The sequence below is a fragment of the Homarus americanus genome, unplaced genomic scaffold, assembly GCF_018991925.1.
Source record: "Homarus americanus isolate GMGI-L3 unplaced genomic scaffold, GMGI_Hamer_2.0 scaffold45562, whole genome shotgun sequence".
In the NCBI taxonomy this organism is placed as follows: domain Eukaryota; kingdom Metazoa; phylum Arthropoda; class Malacostraca; order Decapoda; family Nephropidae; genus Homarus; species Homarus americanus.
The window spans coordinates 12,233,079-12,255,732 of NW_024744839.1; the positions used below are offsets into that span (position 1 = coordinate 12,233,079).

The window sequence follows — 22,654 nt, forward strand, 5'->3', positions numbered from 1 at the left end:
CGAGTCAACGAAGAAACTTTCCCAGATACGTACCCAATGCCTGTTCTAAGCGATATACTGCAGTCTTTATTTAAAGATAATACTGTTTTTAGCACTCCTTTGGGCCATTTTGAATTGTTACGTCTGCCTATCGGCCTTCGAAATGCGCCATTAATTCATCAAAGGATGATCAACACTTAGTTTGGTGATTTAATAGGCAACACAATATGTGCCTATTTCAATGAGCTCATTGTAGTCAATAGAGATGTAGACGGTCATCTTGTCAAACTCCATGTAGTTTTCCAGAAACTTTCTACAGTTTTCCGTGTCAGTTTCTCGGGACTTTATTCCAATGTGATCTAATTCCCATAGAGCAGAAAGATCATTAATCTTAGAAGAGATTCCATCCTGTTGTAGGGTTCGTGATATTATGTTGTCTAGCACTCAGGATGGATGGATAGAAACTCTAGATGGCGGTTTTCTTATATAAAATATATTGTATACAAGACAGTCTGGTGCTGGTGATGCCGTGTGGTGAGGAGCTTGCTTGGAAGATACGTTCAGTGAGTAGCGTGCTTGAAGAAGTATCTGTGCAGGAGCTTCGTTAAAGGAGATGTTGCGTGTTGCTGTCCTCCATGTTGAATGAGGGCTGGACAGCGAGGAGCTTGCTTGGAGGAGGTGTTGCGTGTTCAGGAACGTAGGCCAGAATGAATCTCAGTGGATTTTTTTTTTTTTTTAGAGATTTGTAGGAATATTACCTAAGCGGACCTTAAGCTAAAAGGCTGGTCCACCCACAGCTGGGATAAAACACCAGCGTCTTTTTGGTTAAGTGCACATCTCCCAGTGTGGGGGGTGATGCTCGGTAAGAAACTGTAGGGTTTCTTGACAGTAGTTGGTGGTTAGCTTTCTGGCAACCTTCTCTGCTGTGATAGGGGTTTGTATGTTTCTCCTAGCTAATTGTGTTCCAGGGTACTCTATGAGGTAGTGCTTCAGTGTGTTTTCTGCTCCGCTGTCTTGCATATGCGCTGCTCTGCTGGTGTTGTTACAATTATTTCCCAAATGCATGGGTATCCCAGTCTCAGTCGGTGGAAGTTGACTTCTTCCCTTCTTGTTATATCCTTCATGAGTAGTGGTCTCTCATAGTTCGTGACCAGATAGTACCACCTGGCCGATCGTGATACTGTTGTTAACCTTCTGTGTTTCTCTATTTTCCACTGGGCAGTTTGTTTTATTGTTGTCTTCTTTTTCTGCTCTTGACTGAGCGGGATGTTCATCTCAATGTTTCGCTCTTCTAACGCAGCCTTGGCAGCAGCATTAGCTCGTTCATTCCCTGGGATTCCGATATGACTGGGCACCCAGTTAATGATAACTTGCCGATCTTGTTGCTTTAAACCCTGCAGTAGTCCAATAACGGATGTTATGAGATGAATGTTGTCTCTATGCTCTCTGCTTTGTAGTGCCTCAATCGTGAGTCAGTGTGTATTACAATGCCTTGTTGACTGTTTATGGAAGCGTGTCTTAGGGCTCCAAGTATGGCAGCTAGCTCAACTTGTAAAGTAGAGCATCCATCTGAGGTTCTCCAAAGGGACGTGTTACCTCCTTCTGTAGTGAAGGCTGCTCCTGTCTTCGTACTGGTGGTCTCTACGGAACCGTCTGTGTAATACACTGTGCTATTGTGTGGTGTTAGAGCCTTCATGTTTCTCTCTGCTATCTGTCGGAGCTCATGTGGGTTACAGGCAGCCTTTCTTGTCCCAGTTTGTAGAATGTTGAAGACTGCTGGCGGGGACTCCCACGGTGCTGGAATGCTGTAGTCTGGACTCATTGTATCAGGTCCTTTGCTGAGGATTGTGTCTTTCAATTTCAGTCGGTTTACAGCGTCAGCTGCGCACAATAACCATGTGTTCTTGTTAAAGATATCTCTGTCAAGGTTCAGTGCTCGTAAGAGTCCGTTCTTGATGTCACTTTCCCGAGCCCTGGTAATCAGTTTTGTTGCAAAACACGCTGTTAATCGTTCCGTTCTGCTTTGTAGAGATGTGAGACCTGTCTCCATGTGTAAGTTTTCAATTTTTGTCCACATAGGTGCCTTGACAATGAGAATTCGAGCTTATATACACAGCAGCCAGAAGTAAACCCGTGGGAACTCGCCGGTTTCTTGGCTCGTTGCTAGGGAAGACGTAGCAGGTGGCTGCGGGGTCGTCAGGAGCAGTAGGTACCTGAGGATGAAAAGAGGGTATACAGAAATGTTGTGGACGGTGGGAAGGCTGGCGTGGGGCAGTAGCCTTGAATGCAGAAACCACCTGATGTAGTGTTTGCAGCAGGTCGTGACGGGCAGCAGGAGTGAAGTGGTCCAGGTCAGAAGTAAGGCGTGTGATGTGCTGCCTACCAGTCTCCGTCAATGTTGCTTTGCTGTGTAGTTGCAGGGAGCCTCACAGTGTCTAGCTTTAGCGCCAAAACGTTGATGGTACCATCAGAAGGTAGGTACATTGTGCTGGGGTCTGGCGGCGGGGTCTGGGGCAGGACGTGGGTGTTGGGGTTGGTAGGACACAGTGCGTGGGGCAGGAAAAGGAGAAGAAGCAGGCATGGAGGAGCAGAGCTGTTCAATGGTGTCCATCCTGCGGTTCAAAGTTTGCAACAGGTCCCTGATGTCTTGCTTGTCTGGTGGAATGCTACTTCTCTGAGGAGCGTTGATCAGGTTGACGAAACCGGGGCTAAGTGGAGGTGTAGCCACTGAATGGTTTGCGGCAGCATGGCACACAGCAGTGTATTCGTTGTGGTTGAAAGTCGGTAGAGAAATCCGTCCGTCCTCCATCCTGTGTGAGTACGTTTTTCCGGGGGTCACCATTTTTAGGGTTCGTGATATTATGTTGTCTAGCACTCAGGATGGATGGATAGAAACTCTAGATGGTGGTTCTCTTATATAAAATATATTGTATACAAGACAGTCTGGTGCTGGTGATGCCGTGTGGTGAGAAGCTTGCTTGGAAGATACGTTCAGTGAGTAGTGTGCTTGAAGAGGTATCTGTGCAGGAGCTTCGTTATAGGAGATGTTGCGTGTTGCTGTCCTCCATGTTGAATGAGGGCTGGACAGCGAGGAGCTTGCTTGGAGGAGGTGTTGCGTGTTCAGGAACGTAGGCCAGAATGAATCTCAGTGGAGAGAATTCGAGCTTATATACACAGCAGCCAGAAGTAAACCCGTGGGAACTCGCCGGTTTCTTGGCTCCGTTGCTAGGGAAGACGTAGCAGATGGCGACCCCGTGTTGCTAGGATACGGTAGCAGCTGGTGACGCCCCCTTGGGCCGCTCGCTTGGTTGCTAGGATACTGTTGCATTGGAATGCGGAGGTAGTTTGTAGGGGGGTGCTGGTGGTAGAGTGGTACCGCTCTTGCCTTCTCAAGCGAGATGTCACGGGTTCGATTCCCGGGCCGGTGGAAGTTGTTTGGACACACTTCCTAGCCCCCATTAGTCCCTGTTCACCAAGCAGTAAAGTAGGTACTTGTTGTAAGTCGAAAGTTGCGAATTCGTATTCAGGGACAAGTTGTTGGAGCTTCCAATAACTTGATGACACAAACCATTGACTCTTCAGGCTTCTCTGCCCTTGACTCTTCAGGCTTCTACGCCCTTAACTCATGAGACATAAAGGCAAGCATGAACTTAGCATGCTTCCCTGTTGGGCACTGTAAACGCTTCTGCGCTTCACCTTACACAAGGATGTAGGGGAGTGCCCAAAAAAAAAAAAAAAAAAAAAATGTAGTTTGTAGGGGAGACGTCCACAACACTGTCTTGAAATTTGTCCCACTGGGTCTACAATACTGCTAACTTAAAGGATAGTAACTACTTCTACATTGGTACCTTCATCATGAGACTGGAAAAATCCACTTAAGACATTACCATAAATTGTGGGTAATAAAATTATCTAACCTAACCTTTCATAACCAGCACGCACAAAGTCATTGTAATGATCTGCTCCAATAAGCATCTAACTCACCAGCTGTAACGTCTGGATCCGCTAATTTGAAACCTTGGTTTTCAATATTATGTAATACCTTATTAACACCTTTATCTGGCTTATAGGAGGAAAGTTGATCCACTACTACAGCTCTCAATTTGCGCCATTATAATTTATATTTATTATATTTATTAGTGAGTGTGACTATTACTTATTCCTCACTTCCCAAAGAACCAGTAAATCCCTGTAATTTTATTTGCTCTGTACCTTGGCTAGCATATTTGAACTGTGACAGAGACAAGCGTATAATATACGTCCTTTGATTAAATCTTCCTCTCCATATGTATCAGTTAATAATTTGATTTCAGGACGATAACTAGCTTCAACCACACTGAAACCACTAATTAATTGCAACGTCTCGCCATGTAGTTGCCCCTATAAATATGTAAATTTCTGGCTACTGGTTAACTACCTACGATCATGTACTAACACTGAAAAGTTTCCAGAAGCTTAGACACTTAATTGAGTCACCATCGAAGGTTGGCAAGGTTAGCGGAAGTAACTTAACACCCATTGGCTTTTGTAGATTCATTCCCGGTGAATTGGATGTTGTCTGTCCATCTATTCGAGCGATATTAACATTAATTCTTTGTTTATATTGTACACTAGCAATCATTTCTCTAGCCAAATCATCTTCGTCATTTATTAGTTTATACAATAATTCATCATGTTTAGAGATGGAATCAAGTATATTTTGAATAATCTGTTTTATTGCCAATAAATCACACGATGTAGCTGTCTACAGAAAATCATCAAAATCCGCAACTAACCTAGTAAGGTTGTCTTTGTAGCCTTCTCTAACCTTTCTGTGATTTTATTATTTTCATTTCGGCTTTAGCCATGTTTACTAAAGGATAGGCGACTGTTACAGCGAACCAGTAAACCTAATATTATTTATAGAATACAAATAACGATTATAAGGAAAATATTACAAGAAAGTGTCATTATGGAAACAGATGGCTAGTCTTGGAGTCTAGTCTAACCATGATTTGATAAATTATTAAGCTAAATTACTAAATTTATGGCTAATTATTAAATTTACTATGAGTCAATAAAATTAAAAAGAAAACACTTCCAGGGAAGAGCACAGAAAAAGAAGCATCGATTTCATATAACTCCAGTTAAATAAAGTTACACTTAGGGATTTAATCCTGGTCACGGCACCATTTTGTCCTGAATTGGTTGATATCAGGACAATAAATATTTTAATTAAGTTATACGAATTAAACACTCGATATGGGTGATTACCTTAAGTAGCAATGTCGGAGTTTATATTACATCAAACTACGTACAGAGTATAGGGTTAGGTTTGCTAATGTGGATGAAGGTCAGGAATTAATGGTGGAGCATAGTTGTTGAGCCCCTCCATGATCGCCGGTTTTTACTGAAGGTGGTGAGTGTTGTGTTTCTCCGGTCAGGATCGTTAAAGAACTGACGACGGCAGGTAATTTGACATTCAACGGTAGCTGGTAGGATGCGCACGCAGACAAAGGAATGCAGACTCGCGCAAGACTGTTATTTAAATCAGGAGTAATTATTTGCATTTCAGGTAACTGTTAAATATTACTTTCACTAATTATAACCTAAATTAAATGCAACATATATAAAACTCTCTAACTAAATTTCTTACATTATTTCTATCGTTCTGCTATTCAACATATTAGATTAAAAGTTACCGAGGTGTTGTCGAACACAGCTGACGATGGCCAGTAGCTGCATTGACCAGACAGACATGAACAGGAAGGAAGAGAGGTTAGTCTTGAGAGGAAGAATCATCGGACTCCGTGATTCTGCTCTCTCCATACATGACCGACCTGGACAAGCTATTATTGGGACAGCAGAGCACTCCATCAGTTTCACTAGAAAATTATAATAGCATCGATGCATTTAATATAACCATTTTATGTATGCTTCCCGTTCTCTCCTCAGCAAGATCAGGTGCTCCGCTTAGGACTACTCCAGCCGAAGATGCCAACGTCATGACGGCAGCCGAGGTGGACCACTTCGTAAATGCTAAAGTCACCACACTCCCACGAGTGATATATACTGTACTTCTCATGGCTAAAACTCATTGCTGGAGACGCAATAATACAAGGTATGATGTTTGCAATATATTAGGTCATGCACTTCATTGTAATTACCGCAAATGATATTAATTTTACCATAAAGAACAGCAAATAAGAGAAAGGGATTCGCAAAAGTTTTATATCTCCACATTAAGCACGATCTACTTTATACGGTATATTATCTATCAATAAACATTAACTAATTGTTACTCTGTTACGCTTGCAGGTATGACAGGTTAAACATATTTGAGGAGGTGCGTTCTGGACGCGTGACCTCCAATGTCTGGGACTGGTTTCACATCACGGCGTGGGTAATGTGTTCCAGATTGAGTAGAGGTTTACAGCAGCGAAATACATCGAGCTGCTCGAGGAGTGTTTCCTACCATCCCTCCGTGAGATGGATTACCCTTTCTCATTACCCTTTCTCACCTGGGCCCATTTTATTTTTCCAAGACCGTTGCCCTATGCACACTGCATGCCCACGTCGTTCAACAGTGGTTTGCGAGGCAGGACATCCTAAAGCTCCTTGAATGGCCCAGCAAGGGAGCAGATATGAACGTTATAGAGCATTGTGGGCATACATGATCAACATGTGGGAAATGGAAGAGGAACGGACCCGCAATAGTACAGGGGTTGACCAGAGCTGGTGCGTGACCTTGTGGCATCCATGCCCAACAGAACTACATGTCGTCATTGAAAAGCAGGGCGGTTGGAATGGCTACTAACTGAATAATTTTGCTGACAATATGTGTTATGCATAATTTATGTAATCTAAAGAATATGTTGTTTGAATCATTGCTTATTTTTCAACTTAAAATTTTTAAACAAAGATATTGTGTGTACTGTACTGTATATAATATTCAGTAGGCAACATTTATGGTTATCTATACAAGTATAACTAATAATAAAATATGGTCATGCTACTTTTATTATATTATTCCATCAAACGTTAATCAATCGGTTTTGTGACCTACTCCTTGTTATGACAAACTTTTATATTAATCGCCAAGGTTACCTGTGTCGACCCTATAAGACCAATGAGGGTTAAAGAATGAGAGGAAGGCAAATATAAAGGCAGTATTTCGCGTTTCATTACTCGACCATTTTAGTAATGTTCTCACGCAACAGATGGCAGCACCATCGTTTATCTTGTATGGCATATCCCTAAGAAAACTTTTTAAGGTTAAATATAGGAATTAGATTTTGTTTTTAGTTAACAGGAACTAAAAATATGTTATCCATGAACAAAATGTTTGTAGGATGAAATAATTGAATGTATAAATATTTCGATAAATGATCCCGTTTAGCATTCAGCCTTTCTAAAAGAGCAACAGAGGTAAGGGTAATAAGGAAAATAAACGGTATTCACCACTGATCGGCTCGTTAGCCGCTTGGGCGATCGATTACGTCTCTGTTACGCACTGTTGGCAAGTACTGGGTATGCACTGGCTCCTGAATGTATCTGAACTTGCTCCAGTGCTTATCCAATCTGGTCTTGAAAGAGCTCACACTCGGTGCCGTCACCGGACTTTCTGGCAGCTTGTTCCGTGAGTTCACAACTCTCAATCCGAAAAAGTTACCCCTCACAGTTTTCTAGACTTGTAGCTTCTTTAACCTTGAGCTGTGTCCCCTTGTGGAGCGAGCGTCAGCCAGCTCCAGGTAAGGACTCTCGACTGAGTAGTGCCCTTTGAGTTACCTGTACACCTCAATCAGATCTCCCCTTGCCCGTCTGTATTATAAGCTTGGCAAGTTCAGGCGCTCCAATCTCTCCTGGTAGCTGAGGTGCCGCAGTGCAGGCACCAGTCTGGTGGCCCTCCTTTGGACAATTTCAATCAGCTGACAGTCGCTGGCATATCTTGGGGACCAGGCGGGGTGACAGTACTCCAAGGGGAAGCATTTCACTCTTGAAGATCGTTACGCGGGAAGGACATTCTAGATATCTGAACGACCTTCTTATAAGACCTAATAACTTAGATGCCTGATTTACCTTCTTCTCGCAATAATCCGAGAACTTCAGTTCATTGTCAACGTACACACCTAGGTCCTTTTCACATTCCGTCTCATTTAATGCAGTCCCTTCGTCCCGTTGGGACACCTCCATACCGTTGGTACGTCTGAGGTGCATCCTCTTACACTTCGTGACACTAAATCTCAGCAGACATTTCTTCGACCATTCTTGAAGCTCACAGAGACCCTTCTGCAGCTCTTCACAGTCCGCTTGGTTCTTAATTTCCTGAAATAACTTGGCGTCGCCTGCAAACATTTGTATGGGGGAAAGTACAGCTTCAGGCATGTCATTTAGGAAGCAAACAAACAGCAACGGGCCCAATACACTGCCCTGTGGCAACCCCGCTTGTTACAGGTACAGATAATGATTTCGTGCCATTAACCACTACACACTGTTTGCGGTCATATAGAAAGTTTTATATCCACGCTAGACATTTCCTCGAATCCCGTACCCTTCCAGTTTAATTTTCAGCCTTTCATGGGGTACACTGTCAAACACCTTGACAAAATCTAGGTAAATAAGGTCGATATTACCACCCTGTTCCAGAATTTGGGTCCAAATATCCATTACCCTGAGTAATTGTGTCAAGCAGGAGCGCCCCGGCATAAAACCGTGTTGGCAATCATTTACAAGGTTGTTTCGAAGTAGATGTTCCATCATGGCATCTCTTATAATGCTCTATAGTACTTCACACATTATAATTGTTAGGCTCACTGGTTTATAGTTATTCGTGGAGTGACGATCGCCGTTCTTGAAATACGACTCACATAAGCCATTTTCCAATCACTGGGGATCTTTTGTTCATCCAGATATTTACTGAACAGGATCTTCAGGGCTCAGCTAGCTCGTTGCACAACTCCCTCAGCACTCTGGGATGCACCATGTCATGTCCGGGACTCTTATGAACCTTTAGCTTTGACAGTCTATTTCTTATATCCTCTTCCGTGAACACAATGTGGGTCAGTGCTGTGTCGTACCGCCTGTCCTCAAACCCAGGAAGATTGTTCGCACCCTCTCTTGTGAACACGGAGGAAAAGAAGCTGTTCAATGCCTCGGCTTTGTCCTGGTCAGGCGTTTTGAACCACATTATTTTTATCTTATGCATCATTCATATGAAGTAAGGTTAGGGCATAACCCTACCTACCATTGGGACAATGTTAGGTTTAGTTTAGTTTAGTAAATTACGTGGTCGAGAAATAGCTCCATAGTAGTTAGCCTGGTGGGGAGGCAGCTTCAGTGAGTGAGCTTATTTAGAAGGGTATAGGACCATGATTTACGTCAGAAATGGGTATTATTAGAGAGTTTGCCCCTAATCACAGACCTTTTTGTGTGTTCTTTCATATTCTTGGGCTATTATAAGAAACATTTCTTCTATACCATTTTCGTCGCAAATGCATAATAGCGTTAGCGTTGGAGAATTAAAAAACTAGTTGTTAATAAAGTAATGATTGGGGCCAAACGCTCTATTTTTTACAAAGCAAAAGAAGGTAAAAATCGTTTGATACCCATAGAAACACACACCAAAAATTTCAATGTTGAGAGAGTTGTGTGGTTGAAAATGCAATTTTACCCGATAAAATAACAATGAAGAACAATCCTTGCAATAGTTTGATTAGATTTCTCTTTAATAACACCTCCCCCTCCCCCTTGCAGATGTGAAAAGTGGTTACAGGTTGCACAACTGTGTTTAGATAAGTAACTCTCAAAACTCAACAAGAGTTTTGTTCTAGGCATCCAACACTTCTCCCCGGATGCATTCAAACCAAGCAGCTCTCCTCCAGAACTGAAACATTTGAATGCTTACTTCGTGTGTTAAGAAATAGTTGTGCTTATGTTTGTCTGATACTTCTTGTAATAAAAATAGATATTTGTATACTACTGTTTTTAACTTAAATTCCATTATATTGTATTCCCTCCATACTTCTTGGGGATGGTTGTGTAGTGCAAGCAAACTAATTTGTCAGTATAAAGGGGACAAAAAATTTTCAGTTTATGTACTTTAAATGATTGTAAACACAAAGGAGCCATTAGTAATAATGATCACTGAAAACACAACCATATGAAATGTTGCCCCACAAGTACAGTATATACCATGTAAACAAGTCACTTATGTATGTGTTACCGCCACAGTAAGATAAACATGAGAGAGGGAGAGAGGTTGAGATGTTACCGCCACAGTAAGATAAACATGAGAGAGAGATAGAGGGTGAGAAGGGGGGCAGTGCTGACAACGTGTTTGTTGGTCGTCTAATATAAAACAGATGCTCTCGCCTAGGGCTGCGATTGGATGGCGATTGCTCAGTAGTCTACCAATTCTTGCAGAAGAAACAACACGCTGGTCGAACCCAAGACCCTAAAACATAAATATAAACTCTAAATAACTTTAATAAGTATATTTATGCACTGTAATTTGATCATATTATACAACTTGTCTCCTGATGTATCGACAGATGTAACATGTGAGTTATACTTAAGATGTTAACAGGCTATGTACTGTATATTGATTGTATTATTCATTCTATGTGTCCTGAGATGACAGCATTTGTTATATGTGAATTGTTCTTTAACAGGTTTTGACCGAATTATATGGTACGCGTCAACGTTGAGGGTTTATTTCTCCAGCAACAAACCAATAACGCTCCTATGAGCGTTAAAAGTCAAAACGTATACGGGATGTTGTTGTTGTTGAGATTGTCGGACCGTAGTCCGACACGGGCCTTTGGCTATAGGCGGCCCGTTTGGTGGTTCCGGCTAGAGCTCCTGGAGCAGCCAGACCGGATTGGGATTGGAGGTGGTCTTACCTGCAGCTTTGGAAGGATACTGCAGGTTGCAAGTGTGAGCGGACCCCAGATCAGTGGACGCTTACCACCAACCCCCACTCGTGAACGTGGTCAGTTTCGGAGTGGCGCGCCCCCCGAACTGGGGTCCGCACTTGCTGGGAGAGGATACTTTCTAAGCTATCTGGGTGGTGGGTATCGTGTGATGACCCGGAGAAGGTGGTGAATGTGGTTTGTTTGGGCCTTTCGGGTTAGAGTGGCCGCTGGTGTTGTGTGTGCTTCTTGGGAGATTTCAGTTCTGTTTCGGAGGCTTTGTGTGACTTCGCAGTCGAGGAGATAGTGTTCAAGTGGGTTGGCTGCTGGCTCCTGACAGTCATTTCCGATCATCTGCCAGGAGCACTTGTACCCTATTCGTAGTCGATGAAGGCTGACTTGGGTTTGTCTTGGTGTTTTCTTGTCCGCGAAAGGTGGTTCCCCTTTTGTAGCCGCCAGGTACCATTTGGCTGATTGGGAACCAGCGTTGAATGCGTGAAGGAAACTCTTTTTGATGTGGAGCTTGCTAGTCTTTCTGAGGTGATTCTTGATCTGTTGCACGCTTGCTGGAACTTGAATGTGTACGCTACTAGAACGTGTAGCTGCCTTGGCTGCTTCGTCTGCCACGTCGTTTCCTCCGATCCCTACATGACTGGGAATCCAGTGTAAGACGACTGGGCGGTTTTGTCATTGGAATTCCTGTAGTTGTGCGAGGATCGAGGTTATGATGTGGACGTTGTCTCTTGGTTGACTGTGTTGCAGCGCCTGCATGGCCGATTTCGAGTCCGTGTGAATTATGATGGACTTGTTGTGTTGTGTTGCAGCGTGTTGTAGGGCCTTTGAGATTGCTACCAGCTCTGTTTGTAGGGTGGAGCAGTCATTAGAAAGTCTCCATCGGAGGGTCTGACCTTGGGTGTAGAAGGCCGCTCCGGATGTATGATGTTTTGGATCCACCGAGCCGTCTGTGAAGTATGATGCTGCATCAGTCGGTGTCTCGGTGGCTACGGCTTCCAGAGTTATTTTTTTGAGGTCCTCCTTCTGGAGGTTGGCTTTACTATCGCCTAGGTCGGTAATTTTGAATGTGGCTGGTGGAGGGCTCCATGGTGGAGGAACTACGTAACCATTGTCTCGTGTGTCTTGGTTGTTCTTGACGAGTGTTTCTGCTTGCAGGTGTCGGATGACCTCGCTTGCCTCGTGCGACCAGGTGGCCCCTCGCACTCTGTGGTCGAGGTGGAGGGAGGCACTGATTCGAATTTTGGCAGCTGTGGGCTTATCTGATCTACAGATTTTGGCGAGGAGACCGGCTGTCACCTGCTTGACTCGTACTGCCAGGGGTGGTAGTTCAGTTTCCATTTGCAAATTGCAAATTCTGGTCCACATGGGTGCTCCGAGCATGGTCCTGAGAGCATTATTTTGGATGACTTCTAGCTTAGCTATCTGGTCTTCTCTCAGTCCAATGAGTGCTGGAGCACTGTAATCTACCAGCGATCTGATGGCGGCCGTGTAGTAGGCTTTGAGCACATGAAGGTTTGCTCCTGCGGTTGTGCTGGTGAGCGACCTCATTATATTGTGTCTGCTCTTCGTCCTGTGCCTGAGATACTCGAGTTGCGGCTTGAAAGTGAGTTTCTGGTCAAACCAGATTCCAAGACACTGGTGGGTGTTGGTCCAGACTACCGGCGTGTTTTGTATGGAGAGCATCTTGTCTGGTGTGTCTGTGCAGATGGCCATCGCTTTCGACTTGGCTGGATTTATCTTGAGTCCAAGTCTGTTGCACTCCTCTTCTATAAGTTGGAGTGCGTGTTGCGTGTTGGCTAGTCTGTTTGATCCTCTTACTATAAGCTGTAAGTCGTCTGCATAGCATAGGAGCTTGGCTGTTTGTCTGAAAGGAAGTTTGACAAGATTTTCCATCAGGACATTGAACAGCATTGGACTGTGGGGTTCCGTTTTCATGGACCCTGTAGCTTGAGGTTGCTCCCTGAAAGCGTACTCTTGCTTCTCTCTGTGTGAGGTAGTTCTGGATCCACCCCAGCAACCTTCCTTTGACGCCTTTTTCAGCGAGCGTCGTTGTGATGGCCAGTGGATTTGCTAGTTCGAAGGCCTTCTCCAGGTCGAGGAAGACCACCAGAGCTGGTTTGTAGTCCACTGTGCTGAGTATCTCGGCGATGTTGTTGCCTGTGCCGGTGTTCTCGGTGTAAGCAAAAATGTGAGGGTGTGGGCTGCCTACTTTCCACTTGAGTCGATTGAGAGCCATTCTTTCTCCCGTCTTCGCTATGCAGCTGAGAAGGGAGATGGGTCTCGGTTTGTCTGGTTCTCTGGGCTTCGGAATGGGCTGTATATCTGCCTTCTTCCATTCCGGTGGAAGTGTTTGTGCTGTCCACGAAGCGTTGATGACTTGTAGCAAAGCCTCGTGTCCGGCTTTACCGGCATGGGAAAGCATGGAGTAGGTTATCCTGTCGGCCCCTGGTGCTGTGTCCTTGCTTCGTTTTAGCGACTTCTGGAGTTCTTGCTGGTTGAAAGGTCTGTCGGTGTCATTTTCACTGTTGCAGGCCTCTTCGAGCATCTGGAGTCTGACCTGTCGCAGACGCCGTTGTGTCTCCTCCGCCTGTCTCGGGAGGTTTTTCGTTGCTGCCCGGTCAGAGAACACTTTTGCAAGTCTCTCGGCTTCCTCTTCTGGGTTGGGATGGGTTGGTGGTGGTGGTGTTGCCTTCCCAGATGCCCTTCGGATCTGGGCCCACATCTTGCCAAGGGAGGTGTGCTCGTTCAGTTCGGAGCACCACTTGAGCCAGCTTACGTTTTTTATTTCTTCCTTCTCTTCCCTGGTATCCTTAACTATGACTTGCAGGAGATGTCTGTTTGTTTCCGTGGGATGTCTCCTGTAGTTCTTCGGGCCATGTTCACTCTGTGGTTGAGTTCTTTCACCCTGGGACAGTAGTTCCAGTAATCATTGTACTGTCGTGATGTGGGTTTTGTTTTTGGGATAGCCTCATCTGCCGCTTGGTGAAACACCTCGACCAATTGTTGGTGGAGGGCTGTCTCGTCCACGGGTGCTGCGCCGGCCGGCTGTGATTTTTCGCGCCACTTAGCCAGGTGTGTCTTAAAGAGTCCCCAGTCTGCCTTTTGGGTATTGTATCTCCATCTCGGCGGGGGTGGAGTGGGGAGTTTATTCACCTTCAGCGTTGTTAGGGTGGCGAAGTGGTTGCTGGTCAGCGTGGGGTGTAGCTGCCAGGAGGCCGAAGGCTGTAGTGCACTGGAGACGAAGGTTAGATCTAGCCTTCCTCCCTAGTGTGGGTGGGCTCTCCGGTGTTCAGGAGGCAGATCTCGGGTGTGTCTTGAAAGGTGGTATATAGGTGTAGGCCATCTTCATTTGTGGGGCTTACCGAGCTTAGGAAGGGATGATGTGCGTTGAAATCCCCTCCTATGAGTGTGGCGTGGTCAGCGGCCGAAGCGAATAATTGAGTCACCTCCAGTGAGCCCCTTGGGTTCTTGTAGATGTTGTAAACAGTTAATTCCCGCTCTTGGAGGGTTACTTTGACGGCCTGTGTCTCGATGTTTTCCCCACATAGAAATTGCTGCGTGACCTCGGAGGAGGGTATGCTTGACTTGACCAAGATCATACATCCTCTTGTTGACGCCTGCGTGAAATGCCTCCTGTATGTCTTGTAACCACTGAATTTGAAACAGTGGTGTTCTTGTAGAAGTGTTTCTTGTAGCAATATGATGTCAAGCTTGTCCTTGACTGCTGCTTCTTGCAGGAGGTGTTTCTTGTTTTTGATGCCCTGAGCGCTCCATGTAAGGATGTTCAGGGTGCTGATGTTTTCCACCACTGTTTCATCGGGGACTTCTGGTGGTCCTCGATGGAAATGTTCAAGTCCGATTCCGACTGGATCAGGTTCATATCTTCTTGTTCTGTGGTTTTTGCCTTCTGGGCCGTGGTTCGGTTCAGGGGAATTGAAACGTCCAATTTCTTTCTGGGAGCTGTCGGTATCTTGGGTTCTCTGGTGGCCTTTTTCGGTGTAGAGTGTACCTCGGCTGTCACTCGTGTGAGGACCGGCGTGGCTTCCTCCACTGAGGTGGCTGGAGCTGTGGCAACTTGCCCGAGGACGCTCCCCATGAGTATTTGGAGCTGTGTGGGTTGGATCTTGTGGCCCAGTAGTCCGGCTAGGCCCTCCGCGAAGGTTGTCAGTACCTTGGCTAGGTCTGATACGTGTATCATTCCTTCTGGTGCCTTGGTGTGTGCTTCTTTTGTCTTTTTTGTGGTTGTCGTTGTCCGCTGCTTGGGTGGCTGAGGTGTGGCCGTAGTGAGGCCAGGAAACTGGGCTGCACTTTGGGTGTTGACCGGCTGAGGAGGTTGGCTTTGTTGTTTTGGCCTTTGGGTTCCCGACACGAAGGTACTTGATGGGGCTAGTGTGCAGGCGGTGGGGGCCGGTCTTGCTGCTGGTCGGTTTGCCTGGACCCTCTTTGTCCTCTCGGAGCATCCAGGGTTCCAGGCGTGGTGTTTGCCCCCGCAGTTGGCACACTTGGGGGCAATTTTTTCTCCATTTTTCAACTTGGTGAGGCAGGAGTGTGTGCCGTCCTTCTGTGCGCAGACTGCGCAGATTTCCTTGTACGTGCACCTTGTCTGATGGTGCCCGTATTTCTGGCATCTGAAGCACCGCAGGGGCTCTGGGACGAAGGGCCTCACTTCGTAGATCCCCCAGGTTTTGAGGTCTATGGTGCTGGGGGGTGAACCGTAGTGCGTTATGAGCACTTGTTTTGTGGTGGCCGTCTTGTCGGACGGGGGAGAGCATCTCTCGGCTTTTAGGATCTTCGGGTGGTTCTCCACGGGTTCGAGGGGTAGTTCCTTTGGGTACCGGAGGACTACCGACTTCATCAGTTTCTGGGCGGGGTCCAGCTTGGTTGATGCAATGGTGGTGGTGTTTTGCAGGTAAGTGTCGAGGGTGGTGGCGGAGTCCTTGTCTTTGGGGTGAATAATCATCTCCCCCTTTAGGTTGGGCCGCACTGAGAACTTGGCCAGTGGATTTAGCTTTTCCATCTCTGTGATGGCGGCATATGTCGTTTTTGTGTCCGTTTTCGTGATCCGGAATTTTGGCAGTGTCGTTGGAGGTGAGCTGGTGGTGGTGATGGGTGCCTTTTGGGCTGCTTGACGGCATTCGTTTCCCGAAGAAGCACGTCGGCGTTTTTTGTTTTCTACCTTCGTCCAGTTGTCGTCCTCAGTGGCGGTAGCAGTGGTGGTGGAGTTGTTGGAGGTGGTGGCAGTGTTCCTGCTTTTTAGGGCTTTATTGAAGGTGCGTAACTGGTCCGCTTTCTCTGTGCGGAGCCTGTCGTAGTTCGGGTCGTCAGGTTGGCGGTTCAGGCACGGGTCTCGGTTAGGAGGGCGTACGCGCTCCATAACCGGTGGTTGTTGTTTTTTGTTTTTTTTTATTAAAACCTACCTATTCCGGTTGAGTAAGTAGCAGAGGAATTTCAGCACTCCCCACTGGCTGGTGGTCGTAGAGTGGTTCCTGAGCTTCTCTCCCGGAGCCCCGTTGGGGAAGCCTACTTCCTAGTGTATGTGACTGCTCACTTATAGACGTGAGCTAAGTGTGCCTATTGGGGAAGGATAAGGATTGCTACCCTCTTTCCAGGTGGACCCGCACGATCACGGTTTTCCTGGAAAGACTCGGCTGGGATGGGTTCTTGCTCCAACCCCCTTTCGTGTTCACAATCTCCTGGGAGGAAGGTGAACAGTTACAGGGGGGACCGCAGGACTAATACACTTTTTGAGGGTGCAGGTCCCTAGGCCAGAGCGAAAAAAGGAAAAATAGCAGTAGAAGGAAAAGAGCTCAAACCACGTCGGGAATATCGAGCTATAGCTGCTCTCCAGCTGGAGTGTGGGTCACTCACACCTCCAGTGGGGAGGGCTCGATAAGCCGAAAACGCTCGTGAGTTGTTGTCGACGATGTCAGTGGTGGATGGTCAGGTCCGGGAAGATGGCCAACAATGGCACCAGAGAGAGGGCGGTCTTCACAGTTCCGGGTCCAGCAGGAGATCTTGTTGTTATATGTGAATTGTTCTTTAACAGGTTTTGACCGAATTATATGGTACGCGTCAACGTTGAGGGTTTATTTCTCCGGCAACAAACCAATAACGCTCCTATGAGCGTCAACAGTATGTATATGGGATTGAAGTAATACTACAATATCTACATAATTATGTAAATCATTTACTGAGATCGCATTGCCTGTATTGATTGATTTCCAGCGTGCCATATGGTATAATACATGTTAACTCTCATAGGAGCGTTATTGATTTGTGCTGGATAATAAGACCCACAACGATGACGCGAAGAGTATAATTCTGTCAAAACTTGTTAAAGAACAATTCACATATAACAAATGATGGTATATCAGGACAGTACATAACCTATTAACCTCTTAAATATAACTCACATGTTACAACTGTTGATACATCAGGAGACAATTTGTATAATATAATCAATATACAGTACATAAATATACTTATTAAAGTTATTTAGAGTTTTTAGAGGATTTAATAGTCCACAATCACACTCACGTTTTGGGGTCTAAGGTTTGACCAACGAGAACAAATATAATATCCTCTTGGTATATGTTGGTCGAACGAAAGATGTTGTCTCTACGGTAGGAGGCGATAGACTATCCCTCAGGCAGTCATACAGCTGAGTGGCTGTCGCCTATTTAAATACCTCAGCAAAATTCGTTGTCAACACTATGTCTCTCCTCTCACCCCCTCTCTCTCGTCTAGTTTATCTTACTGTGGCGGTAATAATACATAATGAATTGAAATATTCTAATAACAATAATTAGGTAAGTATTAATAATAAATGAAAAGTCTCATACTGAAGACAGTATAGGGGTATAGGCAAGGAATAGGGTTCCAAGTTTTAAAGCAGTTACTCCTGAGCCGATTTTTTAATTAGTACCTTTCTCATGCACTTGATGATGGAGGGGTTGAACCCCGGGGTAAAAATGGTATTGATAAAGAGTATTTGGTAACACATCAGAGTACGCACGGGCTACTCTTGAAGAACGCCGCACTTTCCTTTCATTTTTAATCCTCATTGGATAGGACCATTATCATGGAGAGTGATAAAGCCTTCTCATATGAACCATATTATTTCTCACATTCATGATTAGTCTTCTGGCTCCCATTCTGAGGGACAATACAGCTTGGAGGATTCTGATACCGTTGCGTACCCCAGCCACCAAAACACACTCTGCAACACGTCATGATTATCTAATAATGATGTAACTTATTATGTAAAATAATGTAAAACTTGCTTGAGTAAACTAATTCGTCAGTTTGTTAACAAAACCATGGCATCCTTCCCAAGTCCTTATTGACAAATGGAAGTATCAGAGCTCAATTGTTGAACTGCGAGGGTGCTTGTTTGTGTTTGTGTGTAGTGTGTGCAGGGAGGGAGGGAGGTAGGCAATGGCTGGTACAGCGGACCCGTCGTCCAGTAAGGATAGGAGGACCTTGCACCCTCCACCTTGACTGTAGTGAAAATTTCGTCAGGGATTGTACACGAGACTCAGAATCTCCTTCAGCCTGCTCTTGGTTCAACCACACTTCCACCACCCATCCAGGTTAACGGAAATATCCTCTCTAATATTACTCACTTTCAGTATCTCGGCTCCCACCTGTCCATCACCGCAAACATCGATGAAGAGATTCAACATCAGATCAGATGTGCATCTCAAGCCTTGGGCGAACTCCATACCCATGTCTTCAGCTGTAGGGAGCTGAAATTATTTGCAAAACTGCACGTATATCGAGCAGTGGTCCTCCCACCCTGCTATATGGCAGCGAGACTTGGATCACATACAGGAGGCACTTCAAGGCACTTGAAAACTTTCACCAACATAATCTACCTTCCATCTTCCAAGTTCGCTGGGAAGACAAGAGAACTAATGCAAGTATTCTCGTTATATTGGCCAATGGCCCTGTTACCCACATGGACGACAGTAGACTGCCAAAACAGCTTATTTAACAGTCACCTAACGATTGGTAAACATAACACTAACGGGCAACGGAAAAGGTATGAGGGTAATTTCAAGACAAAACTGAAAAGTACCAAATTGACCCCTCACATATGAGACGATCATTCCACGTCGAAAAATTTGGAGGAGCACCACACGAGAAGGTGTCAGTACTTTTGATTTAGCCCTACTGGATATCGAGGCAGACAAGCGCCAACGCTGGAAAGACGCTACCGGCGCCCCTCCCGCACTAGATGAAGCCCTCCACACGTGCACCATCTGTGGACAGCCATACAGGTCCCATATTGACCTCTGGAGTCACCTCAGAGTTCATCGACGAAGGTGACATCCTTAATAACTCATATCATTGTATCCTAGCTGGATGATCGTCATACTCTATCCTGACTGACAGCAAAATAGCATTAGTATTTGTGTATGTGGTGATGATGTCCCAACCTGTGTGTGTGTGTGTGTGTGTGTGGGTGGTTCCATACTGCTTGGTGTGCTACTAGGGCACAGAATGACGTTAATAAAGGATTTATTTATCGGAACTCTATGGTGATGGAGCTCCTGTCTATCTGGTCTACCAGAAGGACACCGAAGGACATTAATAATGGAGTTATTTACCTGAACTCTGTGGTGATGGTGTCCCAGCCTGTCTGGTCCAGCAGCAACAGGTCCAGCTGCTGGTGAGCTTCTTTTATCTGTGTGTTACAGTCTTCACTCACAGTGGCCAGAGAGTCGCGGACCACCTCCAGGTACTCTGCCGTGTGAGGTGAAGCTTATAAGTAAGAGGTTAAGGTGTTTACTGACTTGTTTATACTTTATAATTATATAGTTTTTATTTCATGTCGGAGTAAAATAAAGTTATTTATACAGGATCACCTTGAACCATCACTATATCATTACAGGTCCAGGTGTTTTTTCTCACACACCTCCATCCAAACATCATTCTTACCTGCCTATCCTTTTTCTTTGTCCATCTACCCTAGCATCACACTCACCCACCAACTCCTTTACTTTATCCTTTCCTCTTGTTCTTAGTCTTCTGTTCTCTCTCATGCCTTTTCATCCCACTAACATACTTTTGTTTTTGTTGCCTTATATACACCCATTGTTGCTTCTATGCTTAACATAAAATTGTTATTATCACAGCATTATCTTGACCACTGGAACCATATTTACTCCCATTAATCTTAGAAAAAATACGAGAAGTATTGCTTGAAATATCCTTATTATACAGGTAGTAATGGTTAAAATATCCTTAAAATACAAGAAGTGGTGTTTAGAATCTATATACTGTATATAAAACAAAGAAGTATGTCTGTTTGTGGGTGTGTGTGTTTGTTTGTGTGTCCGCACGAGAATCTCGGAAACTACTTTACCGATCTGTAGTGATGATGGATGGTGTTATATGTAGTGATGATGGATGGTGTTATATGTAGTGATGATGGATGATGTTATATGTAGTTTTTTTTTTTTTTATTAGGCACCCCCGTACATCCTTGTGTAAGGTGAAGCGCAGAAGCGTTTACAGTGCCCAACAGAGAAGCATGCTAAGTTCATGCTTGCCTTTATGTCTCATGAGTTAAGGGCGTAGAAGCCTGAAGAGTCAAGGGTGTAGAAGCCTGAAGAGTCAATGGTTTATGTCATCAAGATATTGGAAGCTCCAACAACTCCCTCAATACGAATTCGCAACTTTCGACTTACAACAGGTACCTACTTTATTGCTAGGTGAACAGGGACTAATGGGGGCTAGGAAGTATGTCCAAACAACTTCCACCGGCCCGGGAATCGAACCCGTGACATCTTGCTTGCGAGGCAAGAGCGGTACCGCTTCTACCACCGGTCCCCCTTGTTGTATGTAGTGGTGATGGAAGGTGTTATTATGTAGTGATGATGGATGGTATTATATGTAGTGATGATGGATGATGTTATATGTAGTTATGATGGGTGGTGTTATATGTAGTTATGATTAGACAATAAAATAACAGTTTCGTGCTAAAAAAATATACTTTGCTGTACCGTTGTAGTGAAAAACATAGTGGTACTTACATACACCGGTAATGAACTATTGATGGAAGAAGAAGTTTTTGGGACTGAACAGTGAGACAATGTATTGATGGTTGAAATATCTTTATAATACAACTAGTGATGGTTGAAATGTCTTTATAATACAAGTAGTGTTGGTTGAAATGTCTTCATAACACTGTACAAGTAGTGATGGTTGAAATGTCTTTATAATACAGTACAAATAGTGATGGTTGAAATGTCTTTATAATACAGTACAACTAGTGATGGTTGAAATGTCTTTACAATACAAGTAGTGATGGTTGAAATGTCTTTATAATACAGTACAACTAGTGATGGTTGAAATGTCTTTTTAATACAGTACAAGTAATGATGGTTGAAATGTCTTTATAATACAAATAGTGATGGTTGAAATGTCTTTATAATACAAGTAGTGATGGTTGAAATGTCTTTATAATACAGTACAACTAGTTATGGTTGAAATGTCTTTATAATACAGTACAACTAGTGATGGTTGAAATGTCTTTACAATAAAAGTAGTGATGGTTGAAATGTCTTTATAATACAGTACAACTAGTGATGGTTGAAATGTCTTTTTAATACAGTACAACTAGTGATGGTTGAAATGTCTTTACAATAAAAGTAGTGATGGTTGAAATGTCTTTATAATACAGTACAACTAGTGATGGTTGAAATGTCTTTACAATAAAAGTAGTGATGGTTGAAATGTCTTTATAATACAGTACAAGTAGTGATGGTTAAAATGTCTTTATAATACAAGTAGTGATGGTTGAAATGTCTTTATAATACCGTACAAGTAGTGATGGTTGAAATGTCTTTATAATACAGTACAACTAGTGATGGTTGAAATGTCTTTATAATACAGTACAACTAGTGATGGTTGAAATGTCTTTACAATAAAAGTAGTGATGGTTGAAATGTCTTTATAATACAGTACAACTAGTTATGGTTGAAATGTCTTTATAATACATACAACTAGTGATGGTTGAAATGTCTTTACAATAAAAGTAGTGATGGTTGAAATGTCTTTATAATACAGTACAACTAGTGATGGTTGAAATGTCTTTTTAATACAGTACAAGTAATGATGGTTGAAATGTCTTTATAATACAAATAGTGATGGTTGAAATGTCTTTATAATACAGTACAACTAGTGATGGTTGAAATGGCTTTATAATACAGTACAACTAGTGATGGTTGAAATGTCTTTACAATAAAAGTAGTGATGGTTGAAATGTCTTTATAATACAGTACAACTAGTGATGGTTGAAATGTCTTTATAATACAGTACAACTAGTGATGGTTGAAAGGTTCATAATACAGTACAACTAGTGATGGTTGAAATGTCTTTACAATAAAAGTAGTGATGGTTGAAATGTCTTTATAATACAGTACAACTAGTTATGGTTGAAATGTCTTTATAATACAGTACAACTAGTGATGGTTGAAATGTCTTTACAATAAAAGTAGTGATGGTTGAAATGTCTTTATAATACAGTACAACTAGTGATGGTTGAAATGTCTTTTTAATACAGTACAAGTAATGATGGTTGAAATGTCTTTATAATACAAATAGTGATGGTTGAAATGCCTTTATAATACAAGAAATGATGGTTGAAATGTCTTTATAATACAGTACAAGTAGTGATGGTTAAAATGTCTTTATAATACAAGTAGTGTTGGTTGAAATGTCTTCATAACACCGTACAAGTAGTGATGGTTAAAATGTCTTTA

General features: G+C 43.8%; 1 protein-coding gene across 1 annotated transcript in view; it reads right to left on the reverse strand.

The window, feature by feature from the left end:
* LOC121878143 (putative serine protease K12H4.7) overlaps positions 1–22,654 on the reverse strand; it is a 51,175-nt gene that overhangs the window by 23,545 nt on the left and 4,976 nt on the right. The window contains exon 3 of the mRNA XM_042384158.1: positions 19,496–19,631. Within this exon, the coding sequence (XP_042240092.1) occupies positions 19,496–19,631 (136 nt within the window). The remainder of the gene's footprint in view (positions 1–19,495; positions 19,632–22,654) is intronic.